Source organism: Pochonia chlamydosporia, chromosome 1 (genome assembly GCF_001653235.2).
Source record: "Pochonia chlamydosporia 170 chromosome 1, whole genome shotgun sequence".
NCBI lineage: Eukaryota > Fungi > Ascomycota > Sordariomycetes > Hypocreales > Clavicipitaceae > Pochonia > Pochonia chlamydosporia.
This window is the reverse complement of record NC_035790.1, coordinates 4,429,343-4,445,250: the sequence shown is the minus strand read 5'-3', so window position 1 is coordinate 4,445,250 and position 15,908 is coordinate 4,429,343. Positions and strand designations below refer to the sequence as shown.

The 15,908-nt window shown below is 49.5% G+C and overlaps 3 protein-coding genes across 3 annotated transcripts; all 3 read left to right on the top strand.

Moving 5' to 3' along the window:
• Window positions 1-1,538: 1,538 nt before the first annotated feature.
• On the top strand, window positions 1,539-6,926 carry VFPPC_01143 (telomere length regulator protein (Rif1); the record flags this gene model as incomplete). The annotated part of the gene is made up of 2 exons (XM_018281026.1): window positions 1,539-4,622; window positions 4,689-6,926. The coding sequence occupies 2 exons, from the start codon at window positions 1,539-1,541 to the stop codon at window positions 6,924-6,926; spliced, it is 5,322 nt and encodes a 1,773-aa protein (XP_018149517.1).
• A 4,835-nt stretch (window positions 6,927-11,761) lies between these two features.
• Window positions 11,762-13,525, top strand: VFPPC_01141 (MFS monosaccharide transporter; the record flags this gene model as incomplete). The annotated part of the gene is made up of 3 exons (XM_018281024.1): window positions 11,762-11,852; window positions 11,917-13,094; window positions 13,154-13,525. The coding sequence occupies 3 exons, from the start codon at window positions 11,762-11,764 to the stop codon at window positions 13,523-13,525; spliced, it is 1,641 nt and encodes a 546-aa protein (XP_018149515.1).
• Window positions 13,526-14,676: 1,151 nt separating this feature from the next.
• On the top strand, window positions 14,677-15,812 carry VFPPC_01140 (aldose 1-epimerase family protein; the record flags this gene model as incomplete). Its single annotated transcript, XM_018281023.1, has 3 exons — window positions 14,677-14,934; window positions 15,023-15,334; window positions 15,432-15,812. The coding sequence occupies 3 exons, from the start codon at window positions 14,677-14,679 to the stop codon at window positions 15,810-15,812; spliced, it is 951 nt and encodes a 316-aa protein (XP_018149514.1).
• Between the last annotated feature and the right edge of the window lie 96 nt (window positions 15,813-15,908).

Genomic DNA, 15,908 nt, shown 5'->3' with positions numbered 1-15,908 from the left:
GACCTGAAGGATGGCTCGGTGACGGGGTCAACTTGGTGGAATTCGCTCGACGAACATGGAACGCAATCAATGGTTCAAGTACAGGGTAGAGGCGGCGTGGTCCAGGAGTTGCAAGTTGGCAACTGTTGGACTAAGCAGCTGCGCACTTAAGTAAACATGGACTCTCAATCACCGCACAGATATTCTGTATCCACAATGGCGCTGCGAATATTCCGAGAAGCTTCTGTAGAGGTGGTGAGGAAGTAGCACAGAGTTCTCAGCACGTTCAATAAATGCAATGCAGTTTTGTGCTTTGAGGTGACCAAGACTCCAGTGCAGGACTTGAAACGGAAGAAGCTTGAGAAGGTGAGGTGACCAGTAGTATACAGTGGCCGTCCCCACATTGGATGCAAGTTGGATAGAGGGGCAATTAGGAGGAATGATCGACCACACATGGACCACATGGGCACTGGATATGAACTCGACGTATGAACTTGACGTCGTTATGGGGTCTTGGGGGTCAATCTGGTACAGGTTAAAAAGTAATCGTAACGGCTCCTGACTCCTCATGATACCGCGGAGAAAGTCGCCATCTGGACGGCAAACGACCAGGCGGATACTTCCACTGCTATCAACTGGCGCCTGGCACCTTTAGCTCTACCAAGTAAGGACTTCAAAGTTAATTATCATATCAATATTTTAAGGAGGCGTGGGCCACGCCCACCTTGACGCACAGGAGATGGCGAAGCACGGTAGAAAATAAGCTGTGCTTTCAATGTTCTCCATTGATGCCCCAAACATCAACTCCGTACTCTGTACTCCGTACCTACGACCAAAATGACTGACACCTCCCAGCTTCTTCTGAATGTGATTCTTGATACGGAGTACGGAGTAGAGGAGGAAGAGTCAATGCTCTATCAAATGCAGATGCACACATGCATGTGTTCAATGTTCCCCAGCCCCTCCGATTCACTCCTTGTCGAGTCCTCCACCAGATATGCGCGATTGACAATTAAGCAAGCTGGTTGATTGGGCCTGGCCGACCCCAACCGCCCAGCCCCACCCGATTCTAGCCTGCTGTGGGCTCTGAACCAGACATGGACTCTTACGCGTGGTCAATGGCCTGCCAGACCACATGCAGCTCCAGCAGAAACGCCTTGTACGCGTTTCGTGAGGCGTGGTCGCGTTGATTGAAAAAAGTGAGAGTGGCCAACCACAAGGAGGAGACTGGCACAGGGCCAATTTCGTTTCTGTTGGCGACGACAACTCTTTGTGGACTCCTTGTTTGTCGATTTCGACATCTCTTGCCCTTGAACATCAAACCACGACTCTCAGCGACTCTGCTTTGAACACCCCTCTCTGACATTTACTCTTCGTCCACCGAAGAGCTGTTCAAGCTGCCCTCATCCATCCCATTGACTCAAGGCCGTACAAACAATTCATCCGGCCTGTGCATCAGACTCCTCACCCATCCTCCGTCATACCTCTTGCATGGCTTTACGTGAGGTCGACGGCCAATACTTTGCTCTCTAGATCGCCGGTGCTGCCTAGCAGCAACCATGGCATCTTCTGTAGCCTCGGCCTCTCCCACAAGCATCCTGATTTCGTTGCCAGCCAGGCCACCGACTCCTCCTCGCGAGGCTAGCCACGAAGCCGATATCTCTCGCAAGTCAGTCGTTCTAGGACGAGCCTTGGCCTTCGACCCCAGATTCAGTCTACAAACGCCCCCAAATGCCAATTCGCCCACTTCTCCTGTCGCTACAGCGTCCAACCCCAGCTCTAGTCGGGCTAGAAAGAAGGTCGAGTGGTCGGCTCACACTGACTATCGGGAACCCCCTCAATATCCTGACCCTCTCAGGCCTGCCAAATACTCGCCCTCCGCAGTTTCTTCGTCAGCAACATCGTCTTCCAAACCTGTGAGAGGAATCCTGAAACCTTCGCCTTCTCCAAATCCCCTGTCCTCCTCTTTGGCGACCGAGTTCGATGGACTTTTTTCTCCGCATAATATAATCGAGATGCTCGACTCGACAATTAAACAGCTAGCTGGCTCGGATCGAGACTCCAAGCTGGATGCTTACATGATGCTCTCCAGAGCCCTCAAAGCATCCAATAACCTACCCGATCGCGTCGCTCTACAAGACAAGATGAGCTTGTTTATGCAGTTTATTCAACGTGACATGACATCGAAGTTTGACACTGGTAACCTGGATACCTCTCTGATCAACCATTCCCTGACTTTACTCGCCACTTTCCTTCACTTTCCGGCCATTGCGTCGACTCTGACAACAGACTTCGGCATTTCTGTCATCGATTACTCCATTCGCTCATTCGAGGATGAGGGAGTGCCCAAGGATGTGGTGCGACACTTCATGCAAGTTGTGGCATTTCAGAACTTCTCGGCCAAGGTCATGAACTCGGACCGCGTTGGTCGATTAGTTTCAGCCTTGCACAAAATTGAAAATCATTTGAAGGGAAAAAGCATTGTTATGAGCCGGCTTCATATCTACAAGCGATTGATCAAACAAGCCAGAGGCCACATGTCAACTCACCTCGACTGGTTGAAGGATATGTTCACAGACATGCTCAGCTCGGTTAAGGAGACCCGCTCACAGGCCATTAGCCTGGGTATGGAAGCTGGCTTTGCATTGCGATCTGAAAAACAGTTGCTTCGGAAGGTGACTGAATTATTTCAATCAGGCCACGACAGCGAGACTTTCATTGGCTTTTATATCAAGAGGCTACAGGAGATGATAAAAGATAGGCAATCATGCAGCTCAGTTCCTCAAATCTGGGGCGTCGTCATCATGTTTCTGCGATGTCCTCTTGACAGATGGCAGTACTACGAACCCTGGTTAACTCTGGCACAATCTGCCTTTAACACGACAGATAACTCAACCAAGCAAGAGGCAAATTTTGCATGGAATAGATACGTGTATCTTTCGCTCTCGGATACCAAAGTCAGCCCCAAGTGCATTGGGACTCTATGCCAACCCCTCCTCAGCCAGCTTCGCAGAAAGCTGAGCCCGAAACAGCGTGAGGAGGCGATGAAGCTGAGGAGAACTGTAATTGGCGGTGTATGCAATCTGTACTACTACGCCTTTGCCCCAGGTAGCGACAGGTATGACCTGGATGTTCTTTGGGATGTTGCCGTGCAACCAATCATAAGCCAAATCAGTAGCCTGGATGGCAAATCCGATGTTCCAGGAGATGGCATGATGCAAGCAGCTAAATTACTTGTTGGCCTTCTGGATGTGGCTACACCTCGCATATGGAGGCAAGACCGCATCATCGATTTGCCTCCTGCCAAATCGGACGAACTACCAGCTATCGAATCAAAATGGATCAGAAAAAATTGCGACAAGGTTTTGCAATTGGTTGGGCCTATTATCCAAAGCAAGTTTTTCGACCTCGCGAACAAAGACAGCTTGGTATACAGACTATGGCAGGCTACCGTGGGCTCCATTACTGCTGCCTCGGCAAAAGATATCAAAGTTTCCGACGAAACGGCAAGGTTTGTTGGCTGCGCTTTTGGCCTTCTCTCGGCAGCCCTCGTGACAACTTCTGTCAAACCGGAACCTGGTCTTGCTTCACCCAACCTGAAATTACTACCTAGTCTCTCCAATTTCGTACGGCTTCTCATCGACGGCCTAGGACACCTCCCCTTCACTGAGAAAAGACTCGCCATGACTGTTGGCAATACATTTGAACCAATTGCAACACCATCACAGCGACAGGACCGAACAGACAACTCTCGAGGAGTCGTTCGCACGCCTCTGCACCATCTGTTTATCATGCTTGCCTCTAATCCACCGGGTGGGAGGGACGATGTTGAATTGGCTACCTTCCTTCAGTCAGTTTTCGACCCGTTCTTCAAAGGCAGAAGTCCTGAGGGACGATTTGAATTGGCGAAGGAGCTTTTGTCTCTCTTGCCCCGTAATTCTTCAACGCCGTATGGACCGTGGGCGCTGGCTTCGGATTGTGCTCAAGCATATATTAACAAGGCTCCTCTTTTGACTACCGGACAACCCTCAATTTCAGGCAAAATACAAGGCCCGATATTCCGGGAAGTTGTATCACTGATTGAACGTGGTCTGTCTTCTCACCCAAATCTGCCTTACGACCGATTGGCTTCCCTATTCGATTCTGTCGCCACCCAAGTCAAAGGCGAGTATGGTGACGCCGGTATTTCTCTGATCGTCATCGGACCGCTTTCCAAGTCAATTCTGGATATATCTAGCGCAGCTGAAGGCTACTCGTCGCTAACCTTGCAGGCTGTCACTATGCTGCTCAATGCCGCCACACTGCCCCGGGATAAACAATCGCTAGACGCTGTTCGATCAAGACTCTGGGGAGCACCTCCGGTCCAACACAAAACGGTGACTTCGTTCGAGCCATTTGATAACTTGTACAAACTCGTGAATCACGTCTTGACAACTGCGTACGACAAGAAATTCAGCGATGACAGTATTCAAGTACACCCGGTCATCCTGCTATTGCTAGACGCTTTGAGTGCATTTTTGTTGAGAAACATGCCACTGTTTGGTGTAAAGTTGCTGGGTAAACTGCAGGCAGGACTCAGCGTATGGTTCCAGGACGAGAAGTGTCTTGTTAGGAGCGAGAGCAAGTCCGCCGTGTCAGAACGTGTAAGCACAGGCTCTATCAGGCGACCATAATTCTCAAATTGTTTTACTGACCGCCTCTCCAAACAGGTTGCCAACATGTGGGACCAAATCTGCTCCTATCTCACTACCCAAGAACGTCTATATAGGCAAGACCTGGACGAAATCGAGCCATTACTCACCGCAGCCTTTAAGAGTTCGCATAGAACCATTCTGAATAGAGCAGCGGCGACTTGGAACACAATCGTGAAGGAGAATGAAGAGCTTGAGTACTCTGATAGCTTGACATCGCTAATTTCATCTCTGCGATCCAAGGTCGATGTGGCTGTGCCTGGTGTTAGCAAAGCAACTGGTGGTTTCGGAGCTCAAACCATCTCGCAGGCAGGTCCACAAACTGACCAGAGCTTTGGGATCCTATCATCAACGTCGTCCCATTCAGATGCTCGTGCAGTAGGGACAAGCTCCAAGCAATCTTCATCTAGAAGACCTTTAACTAGGAAGCAACGTCTCGAAGCGACACCAGAAGTTCGCCGAGAGAAAGCAGTGAAGAAAACGAGCACCCCACGGCTTCGGCATGACAATTCGCAAATCCAATTCAAACCCATTCCGTCATCGTCACCTTTTCAGGATGAATCCCAGCACCTCACTGAACGCCAAAAGGAAGTTCGGGAACGTCAACGACAGAATGCGGTTTTGTACCCAAATGATCTGTCCAGCCCTTTCCCGTCTGCTCAAAGCTTGCCGAAGGAAAAGCTAGACTGTGTTGCGTCTGAGAGCAACCAACACGTACAGGAGACTACACCCAAGCGTGGCAAATCGTTTGAAGATCTTATCAGCTCAACGCCAACTCCCAGACGAGGCGAATTCTTTCAAATGGATGATTTCAATGACCCTCCTTCTTCTCCTCCTTTGCCACGACCATATCCGCTTCTATCTGAAATCCAATCGCGGTCGCGTGCAGGCAGTGCTATGGAAAGCTGGGAGTTCTCTTCACCACCTGGCTCCCCTTCTGGAAATCAGCAGACTGAAGATGCCGAGTTACCATCCGCGGCTTCCCCCCACACTGAGCCACTGATTCGGTCGCGTCGCTCTTCCAAACGACAACGGCGTGTTGCAGCTGAAGTTGATCGGTCTACTGGGGCCGTGGCTTCCACACAGGTCGGGGAAGGGACCATTTCGAGTGTTGCAGAAGCCAAAGATCAATCTATCAAACCATCTTTCGTAACACCTGCCGCCCAAGTTGAAGGAGTCATTACGCGAGCGAGAAAAGCCCAAGAGACGCCTACCTCTGAGAATGATTCTGCGCAGAGGTCCAAACCTCAGTCTCGCCGCCGCTCTTCACGTCGCGCAGGGGCAGAGAGTCAGGCAGCCATGGTGGATGAAACTGAAGCACCTGGGGTAGCCGCCGAATCACCCGGAGCAGCGAAGCATGGGATAGACGCTTCGAGGCCAATACGTAGCCCACAGTCCACCGATCCCACGGCCAGTGCCTCAAACACACAACTCGAACCTCGTGAGTGTATAATGGTGCATACAGATTCCACCTGTCCATCGCCCGAAAGGCTGGACAAGATGGGAGGCGAAACACCACTCCCTCCAATTTCACTCGAGGCAGAATCCCACAAGACCACAGAAGCGGATAGTATATTGCGAAGGAAGAGAAAGAGAAGTGGAAGACATTCCGATAAGGGCAGCAAAAGGCGACGATCTAGTAATCATGAACTTCAAGACTCTTCGCATCAGCAGACGAAACAAATCGATGCCACTATCTTGGAATCTGGCGAAGACAACAATCCTATTGAAGGTATAGAGACAAGGAGTGGCCTTAGAAAGCGCCAGCAAAACACGCGTCGTAACGAACCCAATCAGACGCCAAAAGTTGCAAAGCAACCATACAAGGCAAAACGCAAAAATATAGACGGGGGAGATACCGACGAAGAAGTGCAATCTCAGTTGGTAACAGAGTCTAATGCAGCATCACAACTCAGCCAACCAGATATAGAAGACAATGCTGCTAGCCCAAACAAGATCATCGAAGCGGGAGCTAATAGGGATGATGAGAAGCTTGAAGACGGCACAAACATCAATGCAGATTCAGGAATGCAAGGTGGCACAAAGTTGAGGACTGAAGAATCGGTTGGCGGTGAACACATGCAGACAATCATGGAGACATTGCGAAGTGGGCTCGATCAATTGCGCAGTGCGTCTCTCACGAGAGAAACAGTGTACGAGGTGGAGGACATATTGATGGACATGAAGCGAGAGCTTTTCGAGGCGGAAAGGCGAGGACGAGGGCGACCCAGAAAGAGAAAATCGAGAGGGCATTGAAGCCAGAAACAGCTATAATTTGTATAAGAGTTGGTTTCTATCTGTGTACTAACGGCATTAATGGCGTCGGACGGACCTTTTTCTTTTAATGTTGTATAAAGTGGGCACATTACCCAGGCATACACCTCGGTGTTGGAAAGGGCATTTTGTATTGAGTATGTCACATGAATTACGGATGACACATTGTTAAACACTTGGCGGATAGGGCAAGCTGGAATACAACTTGAAGTCATAGACCTCATGATTTAACTAGCAAAGGTTGTGACGAAGATGACCCTCACATCCAAAATTGGACCCGTCGAAGTTCACATAAGTTTCGAAGTGCTGTAGTTTAGAGCTTCAACTCTCGACGAACTCCCCATGTTACGACTTATGAACGATGTTGTCTGGTGCGTACAGATGGACAGACTGTAGGCTGAGTGGAAACAGGACTCCATGGATCAGCCCAGGCTGTGAAACTGCATGAAGAGTGACAAGGAAGAGGCAAAGTCCAAAGTATTCCATTTCGATCGTCCTAGAATGAGGGAGTGCATATCACGCATTTAGATGGCGCTTCGCCTGGGTTTGTTCGTCCAGGCTTGTCAAATGTGCTGGAACAGCGACCCGGCATTGCCTGTTTTGGCATACCGAGAGTGGACCTTCCACCTCGTGGGTAACATGCTTGTGGGAAGGGGTGGATAAGAGATGTTTTGGCTTCCTCGCAATCAATGAACAAGAAGAACATGCGACAGGTATGTCACTGAAGGAACGTGAAGATATATGAGCTAAGCGACGGCGAAGGGCTCCCCGAAGGTTGAGGTCAAGTATGTCGTCTACTATGTTTTGCATTCACAGTTGAATGTGACCGGACCGGGCAGCACAAAATTGTCCATTACTCTGCAACGGGTGAGTGAATTAGAGTCAAGTTGAGCAGATTTCGGCGAGAGACATTGCGATTGCCAGGAAATCTGACGGATCGGCAATATCCTGGATTTTGACAGGTGTTAGGCAATCTCACTTGCATCACGCACGTTTGTAGCGGATCGCGTTTAAGTAGTCATTATAAGACGCAGTACTCTGGACGGCCGACGAAATACAGCAGAACGTCAGATTCATGTGGACCTGGCGGTGAAAGCCAATGTGGTCTGGTGCGATTCATTTTCTTCGTGTCCCTGGAGAGAGGTAAAACGAACCTGGTGTAGTCAATTACACAGAGCTGCTTTAAGCAAGAAGCATGATATTTCCAGAAAAAATTGGATATGCAGCATACTCACCACTTAATAAATTCGACAACAAATTGGACCGTAGGAAAGATGCTGAGAATTAGCACACTGTACCCCGTGTATTGTATTTCCCACCTTAAGGCTTTGCTCAGACGGTTTTGAGGATGAGCTCAGCATACGCTGGTAAAATTGGCCTGTCAAATGTCTCGTAGGCTCAACCCCGAGGCATTTAGCCCAGGAGACCACCCTCACATTGTTGCTGAATGATTCGGCAACCTTTAGCCACCCCAAGAGAGGATGACTCCAACGAGTCAGGGGTAGAGGTAGCCTTCGTCTTGGTGCCGAGTATCATGTTCCAATAGTGGCAATGGCAAATGTATCTGGTTAAAGAAAATCTCTTCTGAGCTCAACGGCCCTCGGGCTTGTGAGCAACCCAGCCAAACCCAGCCAAACCCAGCCAACCCAGTTCAAGCGGACAAGTCGACATTTCCCACACATCTCAGGTTGGTACGTAGCATCTGGACAACGCAAAAATTTCCAGAGCCACCAAGTAGTGCTTGCTTCCGCATCGCAGGATGGTGATGTGAAAATGACGTCAATAATTGTTTGCATATGGAGCTGGTCATCCACAGTTTTCCGAATGTCATTGTCCGTTTCCACAAAAAATTTCTTGTTTGGTGAAGAAACAGCCAGTGAAAACAATTTTCAAGAATCACCTAACTTGATTCCCGCCTTCAGGATTCGAAGTGTCGAGTAAAGAGATGAGAGGCAAAGTTGACTACTGGCCAGTGGATACGCATGCCGAAAAGATGGGTTGACCTGACTAGACTTCATAGCCAGTCATGCATAACTGCACCATCTTTAGCCCAAATACATGTAGCCCACAATCTATACATTGACAGTTACCGTCAAATATTTGCTGGATTTGCGCGGCCCCTTTCAGCGCGGCAGCTCCAGAACTGCTAAAGGGTCCGTATGGCTTGAGGACTGGGAGGTTATCTGACTAGTTTACCACCAAATTCAACGGGTTTGTAGCTAAGCTGTAGCTCGACTGCCTGTATCACAATTTACTGGTTTGAGTCTGACCCGTTCTTCCGTACAACTCCATGTGGCTCGGATGGTCCTGTTCGGGTATGATCAATAGTAATATGCGGAGATATATAGAGTAAAGAGATAGAGATCTGGGGCAGAAGAGAGGAGAACAGAGGTGTTGGCCATGTGGCCGTCGGCCAAACCGCCTTTTAACCCCAGACTTTGAGTCATGAGTATCTCAAGGCTGCAAGGTTCGCTTCACGAGAAGCAAAAGCGATGAGCAACCGAGATACTTATTGCCGCTCTGGTTGTGTCTATAGTAAAGTTGCCTCTATTTTAAGCAAACTGATAAACAGTTGAAGATGGCGAACAAGAGCCCGGCCATAGATCATGAACTGCGGACACAGGCACTCCAGACTACCTAGCCCGGCATGCCCCTGCTTCTTACCGGACTCCACATATTGTTCACGGCGCCGAGAAGTCTTGTTCCTCGGTTTTGCCCGCTGGTCGGGCTTGTCCCGTCTTGGGTGGTGGATTTCTGCAGGCTCATTGTGCTTGGCAGATCGGAATCTCCAACTACATCACTACAATAGAGGAACAATACCCGGCAAACATAATGTCAAAGGTCAACGCCAGAAGTGAAGATACTGGGACTGGGTCGTTTATGCATCGCGGAGTGAAGGCCGCGAGAGGTTGGACGGACAAAAGTCGTGGTCCCCCGTGATGGAATGGTGGGATCGGATTTCCTACCTCGTCATTAGGCTTGTTTAGATCTGGACGGGCTCACAATACGGCAAAGGGAACAGTTCGCTGTCCAGTCGCATACCACACACAACCCACTCCACCTTTGTTGACCGTTGGCGGCGCGAGTGCGACCAGACTCCTTCCCAGGAAGTCAATGTGGTCCCAAAATTGGCGCGAGAGCCCTCTTTAGGCCAAAAAGGGAGGGATGAAAGTAAATCGCGACAATTTCAATATAGGCCGGCACGCGGAAGTTGAAAACTAAGAAGGAGGAATCGTGAACTTATTATAGACAAGAAACAACAGAGGTGCGGAGAGAGAGAGAGACCTGGCTTGTCTGGTGGTTACTCAATGCTGTTTGACTTATTGATGCATTCATGAGGTAAGCGGTCTGGTGGGCGCATATCAGGTCGCGCCTTCCACCAGACAATTCTTTCAAGGCTCGCCTCATCTGGACCTACTATTTTGTCGAGCACTTGAGACTTGCTACCCAATGTAGGTAGTCACCAGACATGACAGATAAACGGTCCAGTTCTTCGTTACGAACGATTTCTGAGGTCCGTTTCTCCAATTTTCATTACTCTTTCCTACCGTGAAGAGATTTCGCTGTCTGGTTCGTGGTTCGTTATGTCAAAACAAAACCTCCAGGGGCTAATCAGTGGGTTTAGCACCACCAGACCACAATGGCCCCGTTTGGATGTTTTCATCGCCCAAGACTCCAGGCGAAATGACGTCGCTGACTCCACGCTGGGGGAGTAAAAGAGGGTCGGATATGGTCCCAAAATGCGACTTGTAGGGTCTTGAATTACATGCTCGGCCAGTTTTGTCAAGCGCCGTTTTCTACCTTGAAACGTTTTGGGGACGCACAAATGCAATTCTGACCTGTCGAAAGCGACGGTGTTCCCCTTGAACTGGACTCCGTGGCTCATCATCGATTCATCCTCCGACATCCGAGTTTTTCTGCGAACCGGTCGGAATTTCCATTACCAGAACTCCAGTGGCAACCAGTTAAGCCCAGTGGCGTTTCCAGAAAATGCAAAGCAGGGCTGAATAAAGTCTGGTAAGGCTTGGCTAGAACACGGCACTGGGAAATAACCGGCTACTGGAAGAATGAAATAGGTACTCCGCGGATGCGTTGGTGGCGTCCGCTGCTTCCTGGCTTACGGCAACAATCCCGGCACCAAACTTTTGTTCTCTTTCCCCTTGCAGCTGCGTCTCGGGCATCGCTCAACGAACCTGTCTGTTCGTCTGTCTGGTGCCCAGGGGGGGCCCATACATACTTCGTTTGCACACTCCAGCGTGCGTGTGGAATCTAAAGTATTCAGCAAATGAATGGAAAACTGGGACTCTTGTGTTGGTCGTACATCGTGATGGACCCATGTGGAGAACCCCCAGGTTGACATCTGACATCGTACAGGAGTCTGGTGCTAAATCTCCAATCCTCGTCACTCCATGCTGTGGCCTGCTCTGTCACGGAAACACCGAGTAAGTCAATTCTGGTACCTCCAGTCCCAGTCATCGGCTAGGCTCTTGGCATATGTTCCGCTCTTTCCCATGCGATCATCATGCGGTTCAACTCGTGCCAGGTTCCCATCCCACTTGGCGCTAGAGAGGACAGACAGATGCGACTTTAGTTATAAAACACGGCTGTCTCTCGCTCATTTCACATCCTGATCAGCAATTCTTATTTCCCACTTCCTCTCCATTCACACCCTTCCATCGTGTGCTATTAATCTCTTACTCCGTTGAGAGGTGCCAGGGCGGATTCGCCAACAGGTTCCAAGGCAGTCAGTCAATGGAACAAGTATAGAACCAAGTGCATCCACGCGTCAGAACAATTCTGGCATTCCCACAAACATCATGGGGAAAAAATACTTTGGCCTCTCGGGCCAAGCCCTCAACTGGGCTATTGGGGCTGTGGCAGGGTGCGATTTCCTGCTCTTTGGTTACGGTACGTGTATTTGCATCTCACTACGTCACCCATCGCCGTACTAATGAGTCTGGATAACCTGTAGATCAGGGTGTCATGGGTGGCATCCTCACACTGCCTATCTTCCTCGAACAGTTCCCGTCTATCAACGATTCCGCTGAGGGTCTGACACCCACGGAAAAGTCCAACAGATCAACGTATCAAGGCATTGCCGTTGCCTCATACAATCTGGGCTGCTTTCTTGGCGCAGTCATCACCATCTTCATTGGTAACCCTCTTGGTCGCAAGCGCATGATTTTCCTTGGCACCGCTATCATGGTGGTTGGAGCGGCTCTTCAGGCGTCTGCTTTCTCTCTCGAACACTTCATCATCGGACGTATCATTACTGGGCTGGGTAACGGTGGAAACACGTCTACAGTACCCATGTGGCAATCCGAGACCTGCTCAGCACATAAACGAGGCAAGCTTGTCATGATCGAAGGTGCACTCATCACTGGTGGCATCATGATTTCGTACTGGGTTGACCTCGGCTTATCCTTTGCGCCCGGTTCTGTGGCGTGGAGATTCCCGCTGGCTTTCCAGATCGTTTTCTGCATCTTCATCTTGTCATTCGTCATGGGTTTACCCGAGTCTCCCAGATGGCTGATTCTCAAGGGTCGCGACGAGGAAGCTCGTGAAGTAATTGCAGCAATTGCCGAAGTTGAAAGCGACGACAAGTACGTGGACAACGAGTTCCGCGCCATCAAAGAGACGGTCGCAGAGATGAGCAAGGGGTCCTTTTCTGATTGCTTTGCTCGGGATAATAACCGAACTCTGCATCGTACCATTATTGCCTACGTCAATCAGATGTTCCAGCAAATCTCAGGCATCAACCTCATCACTTACTACGCTGCAACTATCTATCGTCGTCTGGGAATGTCACCCTTCCTTTCTCGTCTTCTCGCTGCGTTGAATGGTACTGAGTACTTCATCGCATCTTGGCCAGCGGTGTTTTTGGTAGAACGCGTTGGTCGTCGAAAGCTCATGTTGTTTGGCGCTGCCGGTCAAGCCGGAACCATGGCTATTCTCGCAGGTGTCGGCTCACAGGAAAACAACAAAGCTTGCCAAATTGCCGGTATCGTGTTTCTTTTCGTTTTCAACACTTTCTTCGCCGTGGGTTGGCTCGGCATGACCTGGCTGTACCCAGCAGAGATTACTCCCCTTCGTACCCGTGCCCCAGCAAATGCCTTGTCTACCTCTTCCAACTGGATCTTCAATTTCATGGTTAGTAGAATTTCAACACGTACGGCACTGAGTAAATGGCTAATGTCTACCGTTAATAGGTCGTGATGATCACGCCGGTATCCTTCACCAATATCAAATACCATACTTACACCATTTTCGCCATTATCAATGCTATCATGGTTCCTTCCGTCTACTTTTTCTTCCCAGAGACTGCTTACAGATCTCTTGAGGAAATGGACACCATTTTCCACAAGGTGAAGGGTTGGAAGGGTGCCTTCACTGTCGTGCACCAAGCTGAAATTGAACCTCGTCGCTACGGCAAGCATGGAGAGTTGCTCATTGCGGTTGACGAAGTCGACGAGAAGGACAATGTGGAACATCGCAATGGCAGTTCTAGCGAGACTAGCACTGACGCGAATAACGGCATGTTTACCAACACGGACGAAGAAACGCAACGTCGTGGTGGCTAAGCAGGCCCTGTGGTTGCCTGACTGCTGGACGGACTTATTGTCGGAATGCTCGTGGACTAGACATGTGTTCCGAAATTAGATGTTCATCGATTTTCTTGGTTACACTGGTTGCGCAGAGCAGAGAGGAGACACTATCTCGAACCTTACCGGAGTGAGGGCCATGATCTTTTGGGGAGTGGAAGTTTTGTTTTACATTTATACCCGACTGTTGATTGCCTGGCACAAAAAATCAATTCATCCTGTGGTGAGCAATCACCTGCTAGTGGACTTTATTGGGAATACCAATAAGAGCAAATAGTTTTCTTAATGCTTTAGATTTAGAAGCAGAAAACAGGTTTTTTAGTGAGCGCTATTCTATGCAACCATAATTTTGACGGTGACGGGTGAGCCTCAACGTGTTTTTGCTCTCAGTCTCTAGGGAAGAGTATTGAAAACACGGTAGTAAGAAATCTCAACCTTGCATATGTAGTACAAAGGTATGATTGGTCTGTGAGAAAAGCAGGAGGCAAGATACATGTGAAAAGGGTTAACGGAATTGAGTTTGACATCTTGGTCAAGTTTCTCTGGTCAAACGGGGGACTTCATCCCCATCTACTTTTTGAAGTATGTGTTGACACAACAAGACCAGACTGATAAACCAGACTGATAAACTACCAGTTGACCCCGCCACGCCAGACATCCATGTCCACTTCTGATATTCCCTCTCCCCCCACTTGTTGCGACAAGCTTGTGTCCTCAAACGTAGATTCCAGCAACAACCAACCCTCAGAACGTCCCATCTGGTGCCGCGAAAGCCTTTCGTTCCATCGTCACCCTATCCCTAACGTGGATTTTTTTTGGTCCTCGTTTGTTGAGCAAGCTTCATTAGGTGCCGCTTCGTCTGTGACTATAGTAGCTTTGGAGTTGTTACTGGTACGATCTGCCCCTCGCGATTGCCGAACAGTCTCTTTGTTGGCTGGCAGCCGGCAATGCATCTTTTTGAATCAACTTTTTTCCTGCGACTCACAGGCTTACCACCTTCCAGGCTGCATTTGATCCGTCAAGCTAGACTCATCGTCCGCCACGGCGTCGAATACCGTTGCAACGCCCCGGCCCCCCTTCGCGGAGCATAGAACCGAAAGAAATACAAAGAGTACTACAAGACTTTCGTCATGGTCGATAGACGACACAAACCGTCAGCCTTGGCCACTACCCCAGGTTTGCCTCCGCAGCCACAAGTTACCATCTCGGATGGCAATTCACGCGTGTCTGCGGTTCTTCCCACGGGAGAGAGCGTTGACATACTGCTGATTGGCGCCACCGTTCTCAGCTGGAAAGATGCTGCTGGGGATGAGAAGCTGTGGTTAAGCAAGGACACAAAGCTAGATGGATCTAAAGGTGTCCGTGGGGGTATCCCATTGGTTTTTCCGGTACACTCCTCATTACACTTCTCATCAATTTCACCGGCCACACTCAATTGCAACAAACTTGGCACAAATACTGACATGAAACGGGCAGTTATTCGGTCCGGCAAGCCCCAACCACGAAGCCACATCAAAGTTACCTCAACATGGTCTGGCGAGAACTGCCAGGTGGGAATTTTTGGGCAAGTCTACCAGCGAAGGTTCCAGTTCCAGCGTAAAACTTGATTTTGGACTCTCGTCCGAGAACATTCCGGATAATACCCAGGCACTGTGGCCATATAAATTTGGTTTGCTGTACAGCGTTACCTTGGACCGGGAAAGTCTAAACACTACGCTTGTCATCACCAATGATGGCGATGAGTCTTTTGATTGTCAGATGTTGCTGCACACATATTTCAATATCAAGGTCTGTAATTCCATTCCAACTAGTACTACGTCGTCAATTACTCTTACCGCTTCGAGGTGGCCGAATCAAGCTAACATTGACTTTGCACCTGCTGTAGGATATCTCTACGGTTGAAATTACGGGTCTGGAAGATGCTAAATATATTGACAAGGTAGATGGAGCGAAAACCAAGAGTGAAGCCAGCTCCCCAGTTGCATTCTCTGGTGAGACGGATCGCATTTACACTCCATCTAAAGGGCCCGGACACCCAATTATCATCTCCGACTCAGGGCAACCTCGCTTCCGCATCGTCAGAGATAACCTTGACCAAGTTGTTGTGTGGAATCCCTGGATTGAGAAGGCCCAGGCTATGTCTGACTTTGCTCCCAAGGATGGCTACAAGAATATGGTTTGTGTTGAAGCCGGCAGCGTTGATGGCTGGCAGAAGTTGGACAAAGGTGATGCTTTTGAAGGGGCACAGACAATATATCTCTCTTAAGACGCGATCTCAAACGTGTTCACTTTGAACTGCTTGGGTATGGGGCTGGGGATGCTGAGGTGATCTGAGCAACAGCTTCATACCCGCCTCTAGCCT